Genomic DNA, 19,214 nt, shown 5'->3' on the forward strand with positions numbered 1-19,214 from the left:
ACCCAAGGTAGGTATGAAGGTATTGTCATCTTCATTTTACCAATGAAGAAATGGACTCTCAAAGAGATGAACTGATTTGCCCAAGGTCCCACAGATAGTATTAGAGGAATGAGTCAGAGTATTTGAACTGAGATCTTCCTCACTCCAACTCCAATCAACAACTCATCTGACTATTTGAGGGACTCTGGCCTCCAACAAAATAACACAAACAGAGCAAGAAACCCAAAATCCCTTTCCATTCAATCTCAGGGTCAATCCAGCTGCCTCTGTATGAGTCATTCTATACTCAGAGATAGGGAAAAGAAGGTGACCTGGAGGGGAGAGGCTCAGGGCCACTATCCAATGTGAATGATTTACAAGGTGAGATTAGAGGAGCTAAATCTGTCTCAAAACAGGGAGCCTGGGACATTAGAACAGGCTCTAGGTGTCCCTACAACATGCAAGGCATTCTTTGCTCCAGAGTGTGAGGCAGCCAAACAAAACTAGGTGCCGAATGTTCACAAAGGCCAATCTCCTGGCAACCTTCCTGAGGCTTCAGAGTGCCGAGGTTGGCCACGCCATCTCCACCCTCTCTGCTCCATTTTCAGACCTGCTCAGCCCTGTTTGGTCACCTTTGACAATTTCCAGTTGTCTCTTTTCTAGTTTGTTTGGGTTTTTTTGTTTTTGTTTTTAGGCAATTGGGGTTAAGTGACTTGCCCAGGGTCACACAGCTAGTGTCAAGTGTTTGGTCTGAGGCTGGATTTGAACTCAGGTCCTCCTGACTTTAGGGCCAGTGCTCTATCCACTGTGCCACCTAGCTTCCCCCTGACACTATCTTTTCCTTAGACGTAGCGAGGTGACACAGTGAGTGCCAGGCCTGGAGTCAGGAAGACCTGAGTCCAAATCCAGCCTCGGCCATTAGCTGGGTGACCCTGGAAAAATCCCTTCATCTCTGTGTGCCTCAGTTTCCCCAACTGTTAAATGTTGTTGTAAGGATGAAATGAGAAAATATTTATAAAGCATTTAGCACGGTGTCTCACATACAGTAGGTGCTTAATAAATGCTTGCTTCCTTCTTGCCTACTTGTCTGTGTATGTAGATTCCAAATATGTGACAAAGTATTGAAGTGGAAACCCCAGAGTCTGGAGACACTGACCCACCTATGGCATAACTGGCCAACAGGAAACCAGCAGATCCTGCCAACACCTGAAAATCCTGCTTTTTTGTTTTGTGAACCATCAAGCCTATCCGGGTCACCTGCAATATTAGATACAGCACAGATCAGAGGCTAGAAATGCTCTGGACACAAACAGGGCAAGGGCTAGAGCTAGGAAAGCATCATCACCCAAAGACTCAAGCACTTTTAAACAAGGTAAGAGAGAGAGAAACCATAGAAACCTAGGATTGGGAATTGGGGGAATATGAGGCTGAGACACATAGCCTCTGGGGAATCATTGGATCATAGATTTAGAGCTGCAAGGGACCTTTGAGGTAATTTGATCCAATGCCCTGAGAAAAGCTCAATGATTTGCCTAAGATTACACAGATAGTAAATAACAGAAATAGGATTTGAATATGGGTCCCCTGACTCCAAATTCAGACATCTTTCTATAATAAAACACAGCCTTACTAATTAGTCTAGTTCCTAGTGAAATTATCTGTCCCAGTAGGGCATGAAGGGGTGTGATCCCTGGGGATTCAATTCAATTCAACACATTTACTGAGTAGAAACCACAGTACTAGGTGCTGAGGTAGAAAGATTAACTCCTTGGAACTCAAAGTTTTAAAAACGAATGTTAAAAATTGTTTTCACATGTAACTGGGGAAAAATAAAATACTAAATAAATTAAAAAACATTTTAAAAATTAAAAAAAAGATTAACTCCTAAAGTCTATAGTCTACTAGGGGAGTTTATAGTCTGTATATGAATAAATAACTACTGTACAAAAAGACGTATGATAAGTCCAAGAGAAGTGTCAACAAAGTATAATTTGAGATATTTGAGGAGAGAAAGGCCTTAAGTAACTTTGGTAGAATGAGGACAGTGAGGGAGCAGAGATGGCATGTGGGTTGTACTTTAAAAAGATTCAACAGGCAAAGAGAAGAGTGACCATCCAAGGAGCCCTAGGAACTGACTAGACTCACATCTCCTCCACTCTCCTTAATGCCCACAATGTTTGGGTGCTGAGATAAGGTGATCACGGCATCCACAGGTAGATCTAGTGCCGTGTTAGCTGGGACATTATACAGCACCACTGGGATTGGGGACAGATCAGCCACCTGAAAGGTACAAAGAGGAGAGGCTGTGAGCAAGCACCCGTCCCAGGCCTGTGGAACCCAAGCTGCCTTGTGTCCTCCTGCTTCCTGACTTGGATTTCACAAGTCACCTGAGCCTTAACTAGAGGTAGCCATTCTATTCATTCCAATTGGAAGCCCCTCTAGGACATATAGACTTCATCTTTCTCCAGAAGAACCCACCTAATGTTTAATTCTTTAAGCTAAATTCTCCCTTCTTCTCCTTCCTAATGCAGCCTCTGCCCCATCCTCTGGGCCTATCATCTTTGACCGTCATGCCCTGAGACTTGAAACACCTTGGTGTAGTGGTGGATCAGAGCCGTACTGGTCATCCTGCCTCGATAGTAGGATGGTGTCACCACTAGGGCAGCGTCAGCTCCGACCTGGGCCATGCTGACAGTCATCTCCACCGTGGCTTGAGTGGCTGTAGGATGAAAAAGGCAATTTTGGGAGTAGCAAAAGCAAGACATGGTAGGATCACAGATTTATACCTAGTAAGCTCTTATACCTTGAAAGAACATCTAGTCAACTTCGTCGTTCTACAGATGAAGAAACTGAGACCCAGAAAAATTAAGGGACTTTCCCAAGGTCATGCAACTAGTGAATAACTGATATGAGATTCAAACTCAAATCCAGTGTTCTTCCCACTTTCCTGGCCCCGAAACAAGACTTTGGAGCAAAGATAGTTTTAGGATAGACAAAGAACTTGGATATCTCAGAAAGGACCTTATGTCCCACCAACCTACCCTCTGCCCCCACCCAAGGATCACCCAAGCACATGGCTTCTTACACTCGCAGCCCGAGCCGGCTATTAAGAGCTTGTCCTTGGGCATTGCTTGTCGAACCCGGCTTACCACCTCCAGCCGCTCAATGCTCGTCAGGTAGGGGAACTCACCATTGGAGCCCTGCACCACAAAGCCTGTAACAAAGAGCCCATGATTACCAGAGGGAGTCAGCATGGTGAAGAAGCAAGACCCATGGTCTTGTGGCTAGCAGACCTGGGTTCAAGTTCTAGCCCCGACACTTACTAGTTATACTATCTCTAGCAAATCACTTTACCTCTCTGATACTCAATTTCCTCTTTAAAATAAGAATTACAGAATTAGCTCTAGACCTCAAAAGTCATCTAATACAGCTTCCTTTCACAGAAGAGGAAACTGAGGCTCAGAGATGTTAGGGGACTTGTCCATGGTCACACAAGGAGTAAATGGTAGAATCTGCATATGAACCCAGCTCCTGAATCCAAATTGAGTACATTTGTCATTGTATTATGGCAATACATTCATTACCTACCAGGACTTTAATGAGGTAAAATTCTGGGAGTTTCTTCTCAGTTTAATTCAATTCAGTTTAATGAACATTCATGAAGCACCTAATCTGTATAAGGTAACATACTGGGCACAGATAAAAATGAAATAGATTCTGCCCTCAAGAAGCTGACACTCTACTGACATTCTACCCCAAAGAGTGAACATCTAAACAGTCGTTGTTACAACCATGGTCATTCCTCTGAGTTTTCTGATTCTGGTCACCCAGTCCTAGGGGCATCATTGTTATTGTTGTTTTTGTTGGGTTATTTCAGTCATGTCCAACTCTTCATGACCCCATTTAAGGCTTTCTTGTCAAAGATACTGGAGTGGTTTGCTATTTCCTTTTCCAGTTCATTTTACAGATGAGGAACTGAGGTAAACAGGGTTAAGTGACTTGCCCAGGGTCACACAGATAGGAAGTGTCTGAGGCCAGATTTGAATTCAGGAAGATGAGTCTTCCTGATTCCAAGTCTGGCACTCTCTCCACTGTACCACCTAGCTGCCCTTCTAGGGATTATTAGTCTGTTAAAATGGATACTCTAGCTCAGGCTGGGTTGGGCAACAACATGGTAAACATTCAGTCTTACAGGGAGTGGGGCCATTAATCTCACAATGACATTGGTTCATTTAAGCATTGAGCTACAAGAGTACTGAGGGGAACCAGGTTAAGAGAGGGGTGTGTGTGTGTGTGTGTGTGTGTGTGTGTGTGTTGGCAAGGAAAGGATACACAAGCAATTATGATGATTTACCATACACCAAGCATGCAGAAGGGGCTGGAAATTGGATCGGTCAGAAACCTTGGATTCACAATCTCTCTTCCATAAATAAGAAATATAGGAAGGTGGCCAATATAGGCCTAGCTGCCCAGAGGCCAGAGTTTGCCTTGGACAAAACTGTGAAATAAACAAAAATTATCTTCATTATTTTGCTTTCTTACCTCATTCTTCATTGTCCCTAAAGACCCAGATTTCAATGGCTTGCCCATCCTTAGACAGTGCCCTACTTGCCAAGGGTCTGCCCCATGATGTCCCCAGAGTCATTCAATTTATCAATACCATACTCTTAAAACATTCTCCTGTATCAATAGTAACTTCAAATATTGGAATGATGTAGCAGCTCTTGGACAGGGACAGTGAGTGTGTCTACAGAGAGCTATTAAGAATATATTTGCTAACCTCTGCAATATAGCCAAAAAGTTATTCACTGTGACCAAGTTAGATTCATATGAGCGATGCAACCACATGATTATATCAATAGATGCAGAAAAAGTCTTTGACCAAAGTACAATATTATTTATGCTAAAAACCCTGTGAAGCATAGGCATAGAAAAACAATTTTTAATATGATAAAAAGTATATATTTAAAATGAAAAGCCAGCATTATTTTCAATGGAAAAATATTAGAAACTTTCCCAGTGAATGTACTGGTGAAACAAAGGTACTACCTTTTCTCACTGTTGCTAGTCACAGCTCTAAAAATACTAGGGATAGAAATAAGATATATAAGATAAATAAGAGTAAGAAACTAAAGGTATAACTATTGGCAGAGGTAACAGAAATCATTCCCGTTTGCTGAGAACATCAAGATTTACTTAGAAAATCCCAGAAAATCATTAAAGAAACAAATCCAGATAAACAGCGTCAGTAAAGCAGTAGGAGGCAAAATAGATTTACAAAAATAATAGCAATTCTAGATAGCAATGACAAAATCCACAAGGAAATAATAGAAAAAGAAATCCCATTCAAAATAACTAGAAATAGCATAAAATATCTGGGAGTCAATCTATCAAGGAATGAAGATATGTTAACTCTTTAAAGAATAAAGAATGACAAATAATTGGATGTACTTTCATTGCTCGTGGTTGGGATGTGCCAATGTAATAAAAATTACAAAACTGCCTAAATAAATTTACAAATTTATTGTCACGTCAATCCACTGTTTCATGAAGCAGTATTTTATAGACCTAAACAAAATGCTAACAAAAATAATTTCAAGAATAAAAGGCCAAGAATCTCCTGGAAAATAATGCAAAAAATAGAAATGAAGAAGAAATAACATTTCCACAGTCAAAGGATACGAACAGGCAGTTTTCAGATGAAGAAATAAAAACTATCTATAGTCATATAAAAAATGCTATAAATCACTATTAACTAGAGAAATGCAAATTAAAACAATTCTGAGGTACCACCTCACACTTATCAGATTAGCTAATATCACAGAAAAATAAAATGATAAATGCTGGAGAAGATGTGGGAAAATTGGAACACTAATACATTGTTGGTGGAGTTGTGAACTGATCCAAGCATTTTGGAGAGCAATTTGGGACTATGCCCAGAAATACCACTTCTAGGTCTGTATCCCAAAGAGATCATAAAAATGGGAAAAGGACCCACATATACAAAAATATTTATAGCAGCTCTTTTTGTGGTGGCAAAGAATTGGAAATTGAGGGGATGCCCATCAATTGGGGAATGGCTGAACAAGTTGTGGTATATGAATGTAATGGAATATTATTGTGCTGTAAGAAATTATGAGGGACAGTTAAGTGGAACAATGGCTAGAGCTCTGGCCTTGGAGTCAGGAGGACCTGAGTTCAAATATGGCCTCAGACACTTGACTCTTACTAGCTGTGTGACCCTGGTCAAGTCACTTAACCCCATTGCCTAGACAAAAAAATAAAAATAAAAATAAAGAAATGATGAGCAGGCAGACTTCCTAAAAACCTGGAAAGACTTATATGAACTGATGCTGAGCGAAATGAGCAGAACCAGGAAAACACTGTACACAATAACAGCCACACTGTGCAATGATTGACTTTGATAGACTTAGCTCTTCTCAGCAATGCAAGGATCTAAGAAAACTCCAAAAGACTCACAATGAAAAAAGCTATCCACATTCAGAGAAAGAACTATGGAATCTGAATGCAGATGGAAACATACTATTTGCTCTCCCTTTCTTTTGTTGCTTTGTTTTGATTCTTCTTTCTCGTGGTTCCTGCCATTGGTTCTAATTCTTCTTTATGTCATGACTAATGTGAAAATATGCTTAATATGAACGTATAAGTAGAGCCTATTTCAGATTGCATGTTGTCTTGGGGAGAGGGGAGGAGAGGGAAGAGGAGAAAATTTGAAACTCAAAATCTTATGGAAGTGAATGTTGAAAATTAAAAATGAATACACAGTTTAATAAAAAATAAACAAAAGGAAAATGATAAATGTTGGAGAAGATGTGGAGAAATTGGGACACTAATGAACTGTTGGTAGAGTTGTGAACTGATCTAACCATTCTGGAGAGCAATTTGGAACTATGCGCAAAGGCATACTTTTTACATACCCTTTAATCCAGCAATACCACTACTAGGCCTGTATCCCAAAGAGACCATAGAAAAAGGAAAAGGAGTACATGTATAACAATATTTCTAGCAGCTCTTTTTGTGGTGGCAAAGAATTAGAAATTGGAGGGATGTCCATCAACTAGGTAATGGCTGAACAAGCTGTGGTATATGAATGTAATGGAATATTATTGTGCTATAAGAAATAATGAGCAGGAGAATTTCAGAAAAACCTGGACTTACATGAACTGATGCAAAATGAACTGAGTAGAACCAGGAGAACATTATACATAGTAACTGCAACATTGTACAATAATCAACTATGATTGACTTAGCTCTTCTCAGCAATACAATGATCCAAGACAATTCCAAAAGACTTATGATGGAAAATGTTATCCATATCCAGAAAAAAACTGATAAGTCTGAATGGAGATTGAGGCATACTATTTTCACTTCCTTTATTTTTTTTCATAGCTTTTTCCTTTTGTTTTGGTTCTTCATCACAATATGATTAATATGGAAATATGTTTTATATGATTGCACAAATATGCCTATATCAAATTGCTTACTGTTGTAGGGAGGAGAGGAAGAAAGGAGGAAGAAAAATTTGGAACTTAAAATTTTATTTAAAAATAAGTATTAAAATTATCTTCATATGTAATTGGAAAAATACTATTTAAGAGAAAAAGTTTTAAAAAGAAATAACATTCCTAGGCCTCAAATTATGTCACAAAGAAGAATCTGATTAAGAAATAGAAACATACATCAGTGAAAAAATAAAGCAATCTCAAGTGTTTAACAAACCTAAAAATTGGCCTAATAATTAGCCTAATAAGCCCAAAAACATAAATTACTTAGGGAAAGAACTCCCTATATGATAGGAACTTCTGAAAAAACAGGAAAATAAATAGGCAGAAATTAGTTTTAGACCAACATCTTATACCAACAAGTTCAAAATAAATATTCTGTGACCTGAATATTAAAGGTCACACTAGGAAAAGAGTAACAAAAGAACTAGACTAACTATGGCTAGGACAATAATTCTCACCTAAACAGATAAAAGCGATCATAAAATATGAAATAATCTTGATTACATGAAACTGAAAAGCTTTTGTATGAACAAAGTCAGTGCAACTAAGACAAGAAGCTGCCAGCTGGGGGGAAAATCTTGCATAAAATATCTCTGATAATGGAATTAATAAAATACATATGCATATGCAGACACATTTTTGTACAATGTGTATAAAATGGTATACAAAGTGGTAAAATTGTTCTCAAAAGAATAACTGTAAATATTAACAACCAAATAAGAAACTGCTCTAAATAAGATAAATGCAAATCAAAATAACTTTGAGGTTTTATCTCACTCTCAGGAAAATGGCAAAGAAAATGGCAAAAGATGGAAATAGTCAATAGTGGAAGAGCTTCAGAAAAACAGGCATATTAATGCACTACTGGTGGTGCTGCTGTAGCCATATTTGTTCTAACATTCTAAAAAACAATTTGAAATTAAAAGTGAGTAAAATGTTCATATCTTTTTTTATTTTTTTCTGGCTAGGCAATGGGGTTAAGTGACTTGACCAGAGTCACACAACTAGTAAGTGTTATGTGTCTGATGTTAGATTTGAACTCAGGTCCTCCTGAATCCAGGGCCGGCGCTCTATCCACTGAGCCACCTAGCTGCCCCTGATGTCCATATCTTTTAGGCCTATAGATCCTACCTCTAGATACACTACCCAAAGAACTCAAAGACAAAAACTAAGATTCATATGAACCAAATATTGATGATGGTACTTTTATGGTAACGCATAACTGGAAACAAAGTAGATACTTATCTATTGGGCAATGGTTAAATTAATTATGTTACATGAATGTTACACTATTATTATTGTAGCATAAGGAACTGGACACAAAGATTTCAGAGAAGTATGGGTAGACTTACATGAACTAAATAGATTAAGAAGAGAATTCTAAGTGAGCTTACTAGAGTGAGGTACTGAGCCTGGAGTCAAGAAGAACTGAATTCAAATTTGACCTCAGACACTTACTAGCTGGGTGACCCTGGCCAAGTCACTTAACTTTTGTTTCCTTCAGTTTCCTTATCTGTAAAATGGGAGAAATAATAGCATCTACTTCACAGGATTGTTGTGAGAATCAAATGAAATAATAAATTGTAAAACACTTAGCACAGTGCCTGGCACATAGCTATATAGATGTTATCTATTATTATTGTTAGATTAAATTATCCAGAACCAGGAAAGTAATATAAAATTTCAACATCATAAATGGGGAAAAAAATAAAACTGAACATTTGACTGATGTGTTGGTGAATTTTTCTGAACTGTTTTTTTCTCTGTCTTTATTTGTTACAAAGCATAGTTCTCTGGATAGAGGAAAGGGGAGGGATGTATTCAGAAATTTATATAAAAATGACTGAAACTTATACAAATAAAATTGATATAATATTCAGAAGTTGGTATAAAAACAAAAATATTATTTTAAAAGGGATTATATTTGCCTGGAGTCTTAAAAAAACTAATAAAAGGGATTTAAAATGAAAAGGAAAGGACAGGGAGCAAACTGCCTATGTATGTCTGAAGCTAGAGATCATAGAACAGGGGTTCTTTAACTTCTTTTGTATCATAGAAAGCTTATGGACCTCTTTCTCAGAATTACATTTTTAAATGTATAACATAAAATGTATAAGGATTACCTAGGAAACCATATAGTTATCAAAGTATATTTTTAAAAGGCAAGTTCATGGCAACAAGTTAAGAACCCCTGCTAGAGATGAGTTACAGAAAGAAGAATAGTGGTGGAGACTCTAAAACTTTTGATTAAACAAAATTTCCTAAGAAAAGAAATTTAGTAATAAAATTCATGTCTGTGGATGTCTAGATACAAATGCAAAAAGAAAATGAGTAACGAGCAAGGTGTACTAGAGATCTTAATGCAAAGAATCAAATTTCATCTCAAATGTGTCACTAAGACATGGTAGAAAAGATCTATGATAGTAATACAGTTCTGAAAGAAGCGACCTTAAGTAAAGGGGTAAAGTGAGGGATAAACTAAAAATGATAACATTATAAGGTGTTCTCATGTAAGGACATCTTGGAACCAGAGTGGGGAAGCATGGTGGAGAGCAATAAACAGAAATAGAAGCAATAGGGATGTAGATAAGGATGGGACACATGACAAAACTGACTCAGGGGAATAACAGAAATTGGAGAAGGGCAAATGCTGGCCCAATTTTCCCAAAAGGGTCAGGAAACCACGAACTAGTGGGCTTGGCTTTGATTCCTGGAAAAATTTTGAGAACATACTATATCAAAGGGATAGTTAGTGAGTATTTTGAAAGGGAAGCAGTGATCACAAAGAGCCAGTCTGGCTTCATCAAGAACAGGTCATGCTGGGCTAGCCTCATTTTCTTTTTCTTTCTTTCTTTTTTATTTTTTAAACAAGGTTATTGTATTGGTATGTTAGGGAAAAGTTGTAGCTATAGTTTGCCCAGATTTTAGAAAAGTATTTGAAAACATATCTCGTGCTGTTTTTGTAGAAATGGTTAGAAATAGGCTGGACAATATTACAGTTAGGTAGATTGAAACCCAAAGAGTAGTCATTAATGGTTCACCTTCCATTTGGAAATAGTATCTTGCCTCGGGGATAGAGGAATGGTTCTCTGGTACTTAATATGTTTATCAATGACTTAGAAAAAGGCATAGCCAGACATGCTTATCAAGTCTACAGAAGACACAAAGTAGAGAGCAATAACTAATGTTAATATAGTAATACTATTATATATAATATAATATTAATATAGAATATCAATGTTATGTTGATACAATAGTATATTAGTAGAATATAATATTCTTAATTATAATTAATATATTAACTAATGTTAATAACTAATGTTGTAGAGGGAATTAGGGCCCCAAAAGACCTTGGAAGGTAAAATGTTGGGCTTGATCAATCCAAAAAAAAAGTCAAACATAGTAAGAATAAATGGCAAGTCTTAAAAAAACCTTCACAAATATAAGATAGGGGAAGTGTGACTGGACAGAAGTTTATTTCAAAAGACTTGAGTGGGTTTCGTGAACTTCCAAGTTCACCTTAAGGTAAAAGTGCAATACGATTATCCAAAGAGTGAACATAATGTAGGCCTGCATCGAGAGGCACAGATTGTAACTAGTAAGTTTGTACCAATTCCAATCAAAAAAGCATTACCACACGGCCACATAAAAGTATGTCTATGATTCTTTGAAAAGAGAGGGCACTGATAACTATGAAGATAAGAAAAAGCCTCCTGGAGATGGATCATGACCTCTAGCCTTGAAGGAAATTTAGGATTCTAAGAGGAAAGTGTGCTTTCTAGGGAAGGAAGATGGTCTGGGGAAAGACCCAGAAGTGGGAGAGATGGAATATCATGTTCAAGGAAGAGCAAGGTAGCCAATCTGGCTGGAATATAGTGTGAGAATGGGTAGAATGTATAAGACTGGAGAAATGCATGCATAGCCAAGTTAGGCTAAGCCTGGAAAGCAATTGGAGCCAGAATGTGAAGGACTTTAGACATAAGGAGTTTAAATTGTATTCTAGAGACAAGAAAGAACTAGCTGAAGGTTCTTGAGGAGTGGAGCAACATGGTCAGACCTGCGTCTTCGGAAGATTCTTTTAGTAGCTGTGTGGAGGATGGTTTGGAGAGGGTGGAGATTAGAAGCTGAGAATTCAATTAGAAGATTGCGACAATAACACAGAGGAGCGGTGATGAGGGCCAGAATTATGATGGTGGCCATATGACTGGAAAGAAGGGGATGCATACAAGAGATGTAGTGGAGGTAGAAATGACAAATCTTGGAAACTGATCGAATATGGTAGGGCAGGGATGAAGGAGAGGGAAGGGTTGGGAATGATTCCAAGGCTGCAAACCTGGATGATGGGTAGAATGGAGGTACCTTCAACAGAAATAGAGAGGTTGGGAGAAGGGGTCAGTTCAGAGATGAACATCTGTCTGTTTTGGACATGTTTCATTTGAGACATCTATGGGCCCTCTGAGTTGGAGATGTTAACAGGCAATTGGAGATGTCAAACTGAAGCTCGGGAGAAAAACTAGGGCTTGAAATTTAGATTTGGGGATCATCTGCAGAGAAATGGGAACTGAACTCATGGGAGCTGAGAACATTGCATACAGTGATAGTAATATTGCTGTAAGAATAACTTTGAGCACATAAGGCATTTTGACTATTAGAAACACCCCAATTAAATACGAAGGACACGTGAAGGAAGATGCTATCTGTATCCAGAGAAGGAACTGATAAATAGAAGTATAAAAAGGATGATTTTACATACACACACACACACACACATATTTGTATCTAACGGTAGCCATCTTGAGGGTATAGGGGAGAGAAGAAAAAAAGAAAAAGAAATTTACACGATAACATTGTCATATATTTAAAAGTAATATCAAGTTGTACATAATAGATTTGCAGCTTCATGTGCAATTATCTTTTTTGAATTACACTGTGTTATGGAAATGCTTGTTTTATTCCATAAATTTAAAATAAATAAATAAATAACAAAAGAGAGGAAAAGAAATAAATAGAAAGAGGAAAGCCCAGGAAATAGCCCTGGGGGGCTACATAGAGGGCAGGACATAGATTATAATCTAGCAAAAGAGGCAGACAAAAAGTCCTAGAAGGGAGGAAAGGGCAAATGGAAAGAATGATTAACAATATCAAATACCACAGAGAGGTTAGGAGGCTTGAGAAAGAAGAAAGGCCTTTTGATTCAAGAAGATGATCATTGATTATCCTGAAGAGAGTAGCTTCACGTGGGGGCGAGATTAGGAGTCAAATTAAAAGAGACTGAGAAGTGAATAGACAGTTTTTTCTAAAAGTTTAGTTGTGAAAGTCAGAAAAGATATGACAGTAGCTTGACAGGGTGACATGGTAAATTAAATCTTTCACATTACTCCCCTTCATACACCTGGGCATGTTTGTAGATACCAAGAAAGGGGATAGTAGATAGGGGGAAATGGAAGATTGAAGAGAGAGGGGGAATAACTAGGGAGCAAGCTACTGGAGAAAACAGGAAGGGATGATACAAGGGGCACAAGTAACCTAGGAGTTGCCGTGATGAGAAGGGCCATCTCTTCATCAGAGACTGGAGCAAAGCCAGAGAGATGGAGGATGGCCTTTGATGTCTAGAACAGGGAGAAAAGTGAGCTCAGGATAAATGGCCTCTTTTTCTGGGTAAAGCAGTTTGTAAAGCCCTCTGCTGAGAACATAGCGTAGGCGGCTTGGGGAGTGAAGAGAAGGTTTGAAATAGTGTGGGGAGTAGAACAAAGAGTCAGGATCTGGTCAATGCAATGATTATCCAAAATTACAGAGAACGGATGGACTTGCTCTACTCACCTCCTGAAAGAGAGGTGATGGACTCAGAATGCAGAATAAGATACATTTGGATATCTTGGACAATGTGGCAATTTGTTTTGTTTGACTATGCATATTAGTTACAAGGGTATTGTTTCTCTTTGGGGTGCGGGAGGAGGGAAAGGAAATAAATGCTTTTTAATTGAAAAATAAAATAAAAAATTTAAAAAGAAGAAAAAAGAGAGTCAGGGAGAATAAAAGGATTGTTATTCAGTCGTGTCCGACTCTTTATGATCCCTTTTGGGATTTTCTTGGCAGAGATACTGGAGTGGTTTATCATTTTCTTTTCCAGTTCATTGAGGAACTGAGGCAGAGTTAAGTGACTTGCCCAGGGTCACACAGCTAGTAATGTTGTACCGAGAAATCAGCGAGTGAGATCCACACGTAATTTAAGATGTGGCTTTATTAGCGCACGTCTGCCAGGGGTATGCCCATCCAAATCAAGCAGCAACCATCAGGGGTCGAGCTAGGGTTTATATAGAAAAGAGCATGGGAAAGAAATGCGAGGAACACTGATGAGGTAATCCAAAGATGCAGGTGTCTTTGGGGCTATGGATGGGAAAGTACGGGGAGTATACAGGACAGGGAGGGGGATGGATCTTTGAAGTCTGGCAAGAGGAAGAGTTCTTGGGCTGGTCAAGGACACCCCTGTCTCCCTCTGTCTTGATGAAAGAATGCTCTGCAACAAGGGAAAGCTTTCTCACAACACAGGAACTTCCTGAGGAATTGGGAGGCTTCCAGAGACATGATCTGAGGGCTGGGGCCTGAGCAGCCCAGCTCTGTGTAGCTGTACCAGGGAGAGAGATAAGGGTCAGGCTGAGGCCCATGCATGAATAACTGCTAGGCACAGTGTCCTTGGGCTGGGGAATGGTTGTTAGAGACAGTGTTTCTGAGACTAGGGAGAAATTGGGGCACAAGTACAAGCACAAGCACCCCATTATTACAGGTCAGAGATCACACAAACTAGACCAGGTGTCCTGGTCTCTGGTATAAACATAATTATCTAAAGCAATTATATTGCAAGCTTTCTTATCCATTTGCATTGGAGGTACCGGCTATTCCGAGCTATGCAAGAGTACGTTTCACTATTGTTTAGATTTAAGAGGAAAGAGGTCTGGGGCAAGATTAAGCACCAACTTTTGCTTTCCATGGCTTAAAGGGCCCTACTACCTAAATGGCAAAATAATGTTCTGTATTACAGTAAGTGTCTGAGGGAGGATTTGAACTCAGGTCTTCCTGAGCCCAGGCCCAACATTCTATTGACTGTGCCACCTAGCTGCTCAATAAAAGGAGTACTCTTAGATAGCACATTTACAATGGACTCATAAGAAAAATTATATGGACCCATAACAAATACCACAAACTGGGCCTTGTGGCAGAAGGTATGCAGCAAATCCTGCTGAATGGGAGCCAGGAACTGAGGAACCCCGCTATGGTGGGAGACAGAGCCAGGAAGACAACAGCAGGAGGTCAGTGCTGGAAAGGACGCTGCCAGGTCTGGAGCCTATGTCAGATAGGTAGTTTAACTATTCATGCTAATTAGGGATAAAGCTCCACCCCTCTATCTTAGAACTACAGGTGAAATTGACTCCCTCCAACTCTGGTGTCCTGGAAGAGGATGTTAATGGTGCTTACGATTCTTCAGCAGCACAGAAACGCCATAGCTCAGCATTTAGTCAAGGATAATTAGTTAAAATAGGAAGTCGCCAGATGGTGGGCTGGGGTCCCCTGGATGTAGTCCAGAAGCCAAGCCTTAGGTACAACTCTAGCACAGCCCGTAGGTCTAGATAGGTGATAGTCTTGTACCGTCACGGAGTATCACAGAGCACTTGTACTCTGCCCCAGTTAGACCACATCTGGAGTATCATGCTCAGGGGTGGCTGCCATTTTTAGGAAGCCCATTGATAAACTAGAGAATACTCAGAAGGAGGTCACTGAGATGATGAAGGAGCTCTAATGTACGCCCAAGGAATTCAGGGGAGACATGGCGGCAGCCTTCAATATATATGAAGGGCTGTTTAGTAGAACAGGGATTGATCATATTTGTTCTGATTGATTAAGTGCCCATAAGTAGATCTAGTGTCCAACAGATAAACAAGCATTTATTAAGCATTTACAATGTGCCAGGCACTATGCTAAACCACTGCGGACAGGAGGCAAAACCAAACCAAACCAAAACAAACCCAGCAACAAAAAACCAAACACCATATTCCTTTCCTTCAAGGAGCGTACAGCCTAACAGGAGAGATAATGTGCAAACTACTACGTACACACAAGACACATTCAGGATAAATGGGAGAAGCAGTGGGTGGGAGTTACAGAGATGTGGTTTTTAGATTGATCTCAGTGAGAAACTTCCTAATAATAAGAGCTGTTCAAAGTTGGAAGTAGGCTGCTTCTGGAGGTAGTTAGTTCACAGGGAGGATGGATGACAGTTTGCTAGGAGATGTTGTAGAGGATATAATGGGTGGGAGGTCCATTCCAATCTCAAGATTATATGATTCCATCCAATCCCTTTCAGGGCTAGGCTGTCTTATAAACTAATATGATTAACAAGCTAATGGAAGTGATCTTAAGTAGATTCCTCATGCATTTTTAAGGATATAATGATGATAATTAATGATAATAAATAGTGACTAGCATTTATATAGCACTTCAACATTTGTAAAACTTAAAAAAAAAGAAAAAAATTTGCAAAACTTTTTATAAGTATTATTTGATTTTATCCTTACAACTACTCTGGGAGGCAGATATTATTATTCCCATTTTACAGATGAGGAAACTGAGGCAGGCAGTGTTTAAGTGACTTGTCCAGGGTCACACTGCTATTTAAGTATCTGAGATTGGATTTGAATTTATGTCTTCCTGATTCCAGGTCTATCAACTACATTTTTTAGCTGCCTCTTTACACTCAAACAAAAACCTCTGAGAGCCTATACTAATTTTTTTTTCTTGGCCTTTAGGAAGATTCTGGGCCCACCAGCATTTGAGGACAAAGTGAGAAAATATTACCCTCTGAAATCAGAGCTAAGCCTAAAACGAAAAAAGCACATTGGCTGCTGCATCAGGGCTGAACAAATAAGGGAATATTGCACCTACTACGTGCCAGGCACTGTGTTAAGTGCCTTTACAAGTATTTTCTCATTTAATCTTCACAACAGCCTTGAGGGGTAGATGTTGTTATTATTCCTATTTTATTGTTGAGGAAACCGAGGTAAAGTGATTTGCCTGGAGTTATACACCTAGTGACACACAGCTGAGGCTCCATTTGAACTCAGATCTTCTCTGACTCTAGACCCAGGTTCTACCCACTGCACCACCTTAGCTGCCATCTCACCCTAAGAGGCTAAATATGACATCTTCCCAATTATAAAAATCTAAAAGGAACCAGATCAAAGTAAACCACAGCTTTGGGAATTGTTAACTAGCAGAAAGATAAAAGAAGCAGACAAATGTTGATCTGTGTGGAGTCTAGAAAAGAAGAGAATCTCATAGTGATAGCTTGTCAATGACACCAGTGGCATTTGCAGCCCTTTACACACTGTATCTTTTACTTGTATCTGTTGCATGTGACACTACAGGCAGCTCATTTCTCCTGGATATTTCATCCTCTCCAAGTATTTGTGAACCTACTTAGCTCTCCTCTTTTCTGTTAAGTTTGGTTTTAGCCCCTTTTTCTTGTCCATCATCCATATAATGCTCCCCAACTGTGGGTGTTCCCCAAGGTTCTGCCCCCAGCCGCTACTCTCTCTACACTCACTCATTGGGTAACGCCATCAACTCCCATGCCTTTATCATCTCTGTGTTGATGATTCCCAAATCCATCTCCAATTTTCCCTTGAGCTTTAATCTCACATCAATTATCTATTAAACATTTCAAACTGGATGTCCTAGAGATATCTCAAACTCAACACATCCCAAACAGAACTCATTATCTTTTGCCCCAAACGCAGTCCTTCCCAAACTTCTCTGTTTCTGTGAAAGGCATCACTGTTCTTAGAATTTCCCAGGTTCATAACCTTGGTATTCTCTCCCACTCTTTATTCCCTTTCATCCCACATATCCAATCAGTTTCCAATCTTATCATTTCTACCTTCGTAATGTCGCTTACATGTGGCACCATTTTTCCATTAACACAGCTGCCACCTTAGCTCAGACATCATCCATCACCGCCTGGATTATTGCAAAAGTCTCTGCGTTTCCACATCATTCAACACTCCAGTCCTTCTCTCTGTATTGTTTCCAGTGATTTTCCTTAAGTGTAGATCTGACCAGGTTAGTACCCTGGTACTCTAGTGGCTTCCCTTTGCCTCTAGGATCAAATGTAAACTCTTCCGTTTAGCTTTTAAAGCCCTTCTCAACCTTGCCTCAACCCTGAATTGTGCTGAAGCTAGCTCAAACCATCTAAGCTGATAGCTAAATTTTCAGTGTGAGCATTTACACCTTGGAAATCAGCAAACACTACAAAATTAAACCTTGATATTTTTTTTTGCCAATTGTCTAGGCTTAAAAGAGTGATAGAGGAAAATGTTAATTATACAAATTAAACTTAAGAATTATGTCTTGTGAAAGCTTTTTTTCAGAGGGCTTGTTGTTAACATTTACCAGCACACCCCTACTCCGATCTAGCTTTCTAGCCTCATTGTGCTTTCGTCTTACATTCTCCAATCTAATCAAACTGACTTTCTCTCTAGTTCAACACACCTACCACTCCATCTCCCCCCATCTCTCTGCTGTTGCATTCACTGCCTCCCACACCAACAATATGCTTCCTTTTCAATTCCCTAATAGAATCCTTCTGTTCCTTCAGAGGAAGCTCAGGTTCCACTGCCTATCAGAAACTTTTCCTGAATCCTCCCAACTGTTAGTGCCTTCCCCTTCTTAAATTTCTTTATTTTAATCACTCTGTATTTATTCATTTTATATTTATTGGTCATATACTTATGTATATACTTGTTTTTCATTAGAATTTAGGCTGCTTTTAAGTAGGGACTATTTCAGTCATTATATTTGTATGCCTGGCACCTAGCATAGTCAGGGCCCTGGCACATAGTAGGTAATAATGATGATGATGATGACGATGATAATAATTTATTGTTGAGGTAGATAGGTGGCACGATAGGTAGAACGCCAGGCCTGCAGTCAGGAGGACCTGAGTTAAAAATCTGACCTCAGACTCTTACTAGCTGTGCAACCCTGGGCAAGTCACTTAACTCTGTTTACCTCAGTTTCCTCATCTGTAAAATGAGCTGGAGAAGGAAATGGCAAACAATTCCAGTATCTCTAGTAGGGACTTAACAAAAGCAGAAATGATTAAGAAGAAGTGGTAAGAATATACAAAAGAACTATACAAGAAAGCTTTTAACATCACCGATAACCACAAGGGTGTAGTTGCTTTTCTAGAGCCTGACATTCTGGAGAATGAAGTCAAATGGGCCTTAAGAAGCATTATTAACAATAAGGCTAGTGGAGGTGACAGAATTCCAGATGAGCTATTTAAAATCCTGAAAGATGATGCTGTTAAAAGTGCTGCACTCAGTATGCCAGCAAATTTGGAAAACTCAATAGTGGCCACTGGATTAGAAAAGATCAGTTTACATCCCAATCCTTAAAAAAGGCAATGCCAAGGAATATACAAATGACTGAACAATTGTGCTCATTTCACACACCAACAAGGTTATGCTTAAGATTCTGCAAACGAGGCTTCAACAATATGTGAACTGAGAATTACCAAAAGAGCAGGCTGTTTTTCGAAGAGGCAGAGGAACCAGAAACCACATTGCTAACATTCACTGGATTATGCAGAAAGCAAGGGAGTTCCAGAAAAACAACTACTTCTATTTCATTAACTACACTAAAGCCTTTGACTGT

General features: G+C 39.1%; 1 protein-coding gene across 1 annotated transcript in view; it reads right to left on the reverse strand.

The window, feature by feature from the left end:
* The window catches only part of HOGA1 (4-hydroxy-2-oxoglutarate aldolase 1), a 37,790-nt gene that overhangs the window by 4,738 nt on the left and 13,838 nt on the right, over positions 1–19,214 (reverse strand). Inside the window, 4 exon segments of the mRNA XM_020996845.2 lie at positions 1,140–1,236; positions 2,125–2,259; positions 2,571–2,698; positions 3,065–3,193. Of these exon segments, the coding sequence (XP_020852504.1) occupies positions 1,140–1,236; positions 2,125–2,259; positions 2,571–2,698; positions 3,065–3,193 (489 nt within the window).

This window comes from Phascolarctos cinereus, unplaced genomic scaffold (assembly GCF_003287225.1).
Source record: "Phascolarctos cinereus isolate Bilbo 61053 unplaced genomic scaffold, phaCin_HiC Scaffold_3;HRSCAF=262, whole genome shotgun sequence".
Classification (NCBI taxonomy): domain Eukaryota; kingdom Metazoa; phylum Chordata; class Mammalia; order Diprotodontia; family Phascolarctidae; genus Phascolarctos; species Phascolarctos cinereus.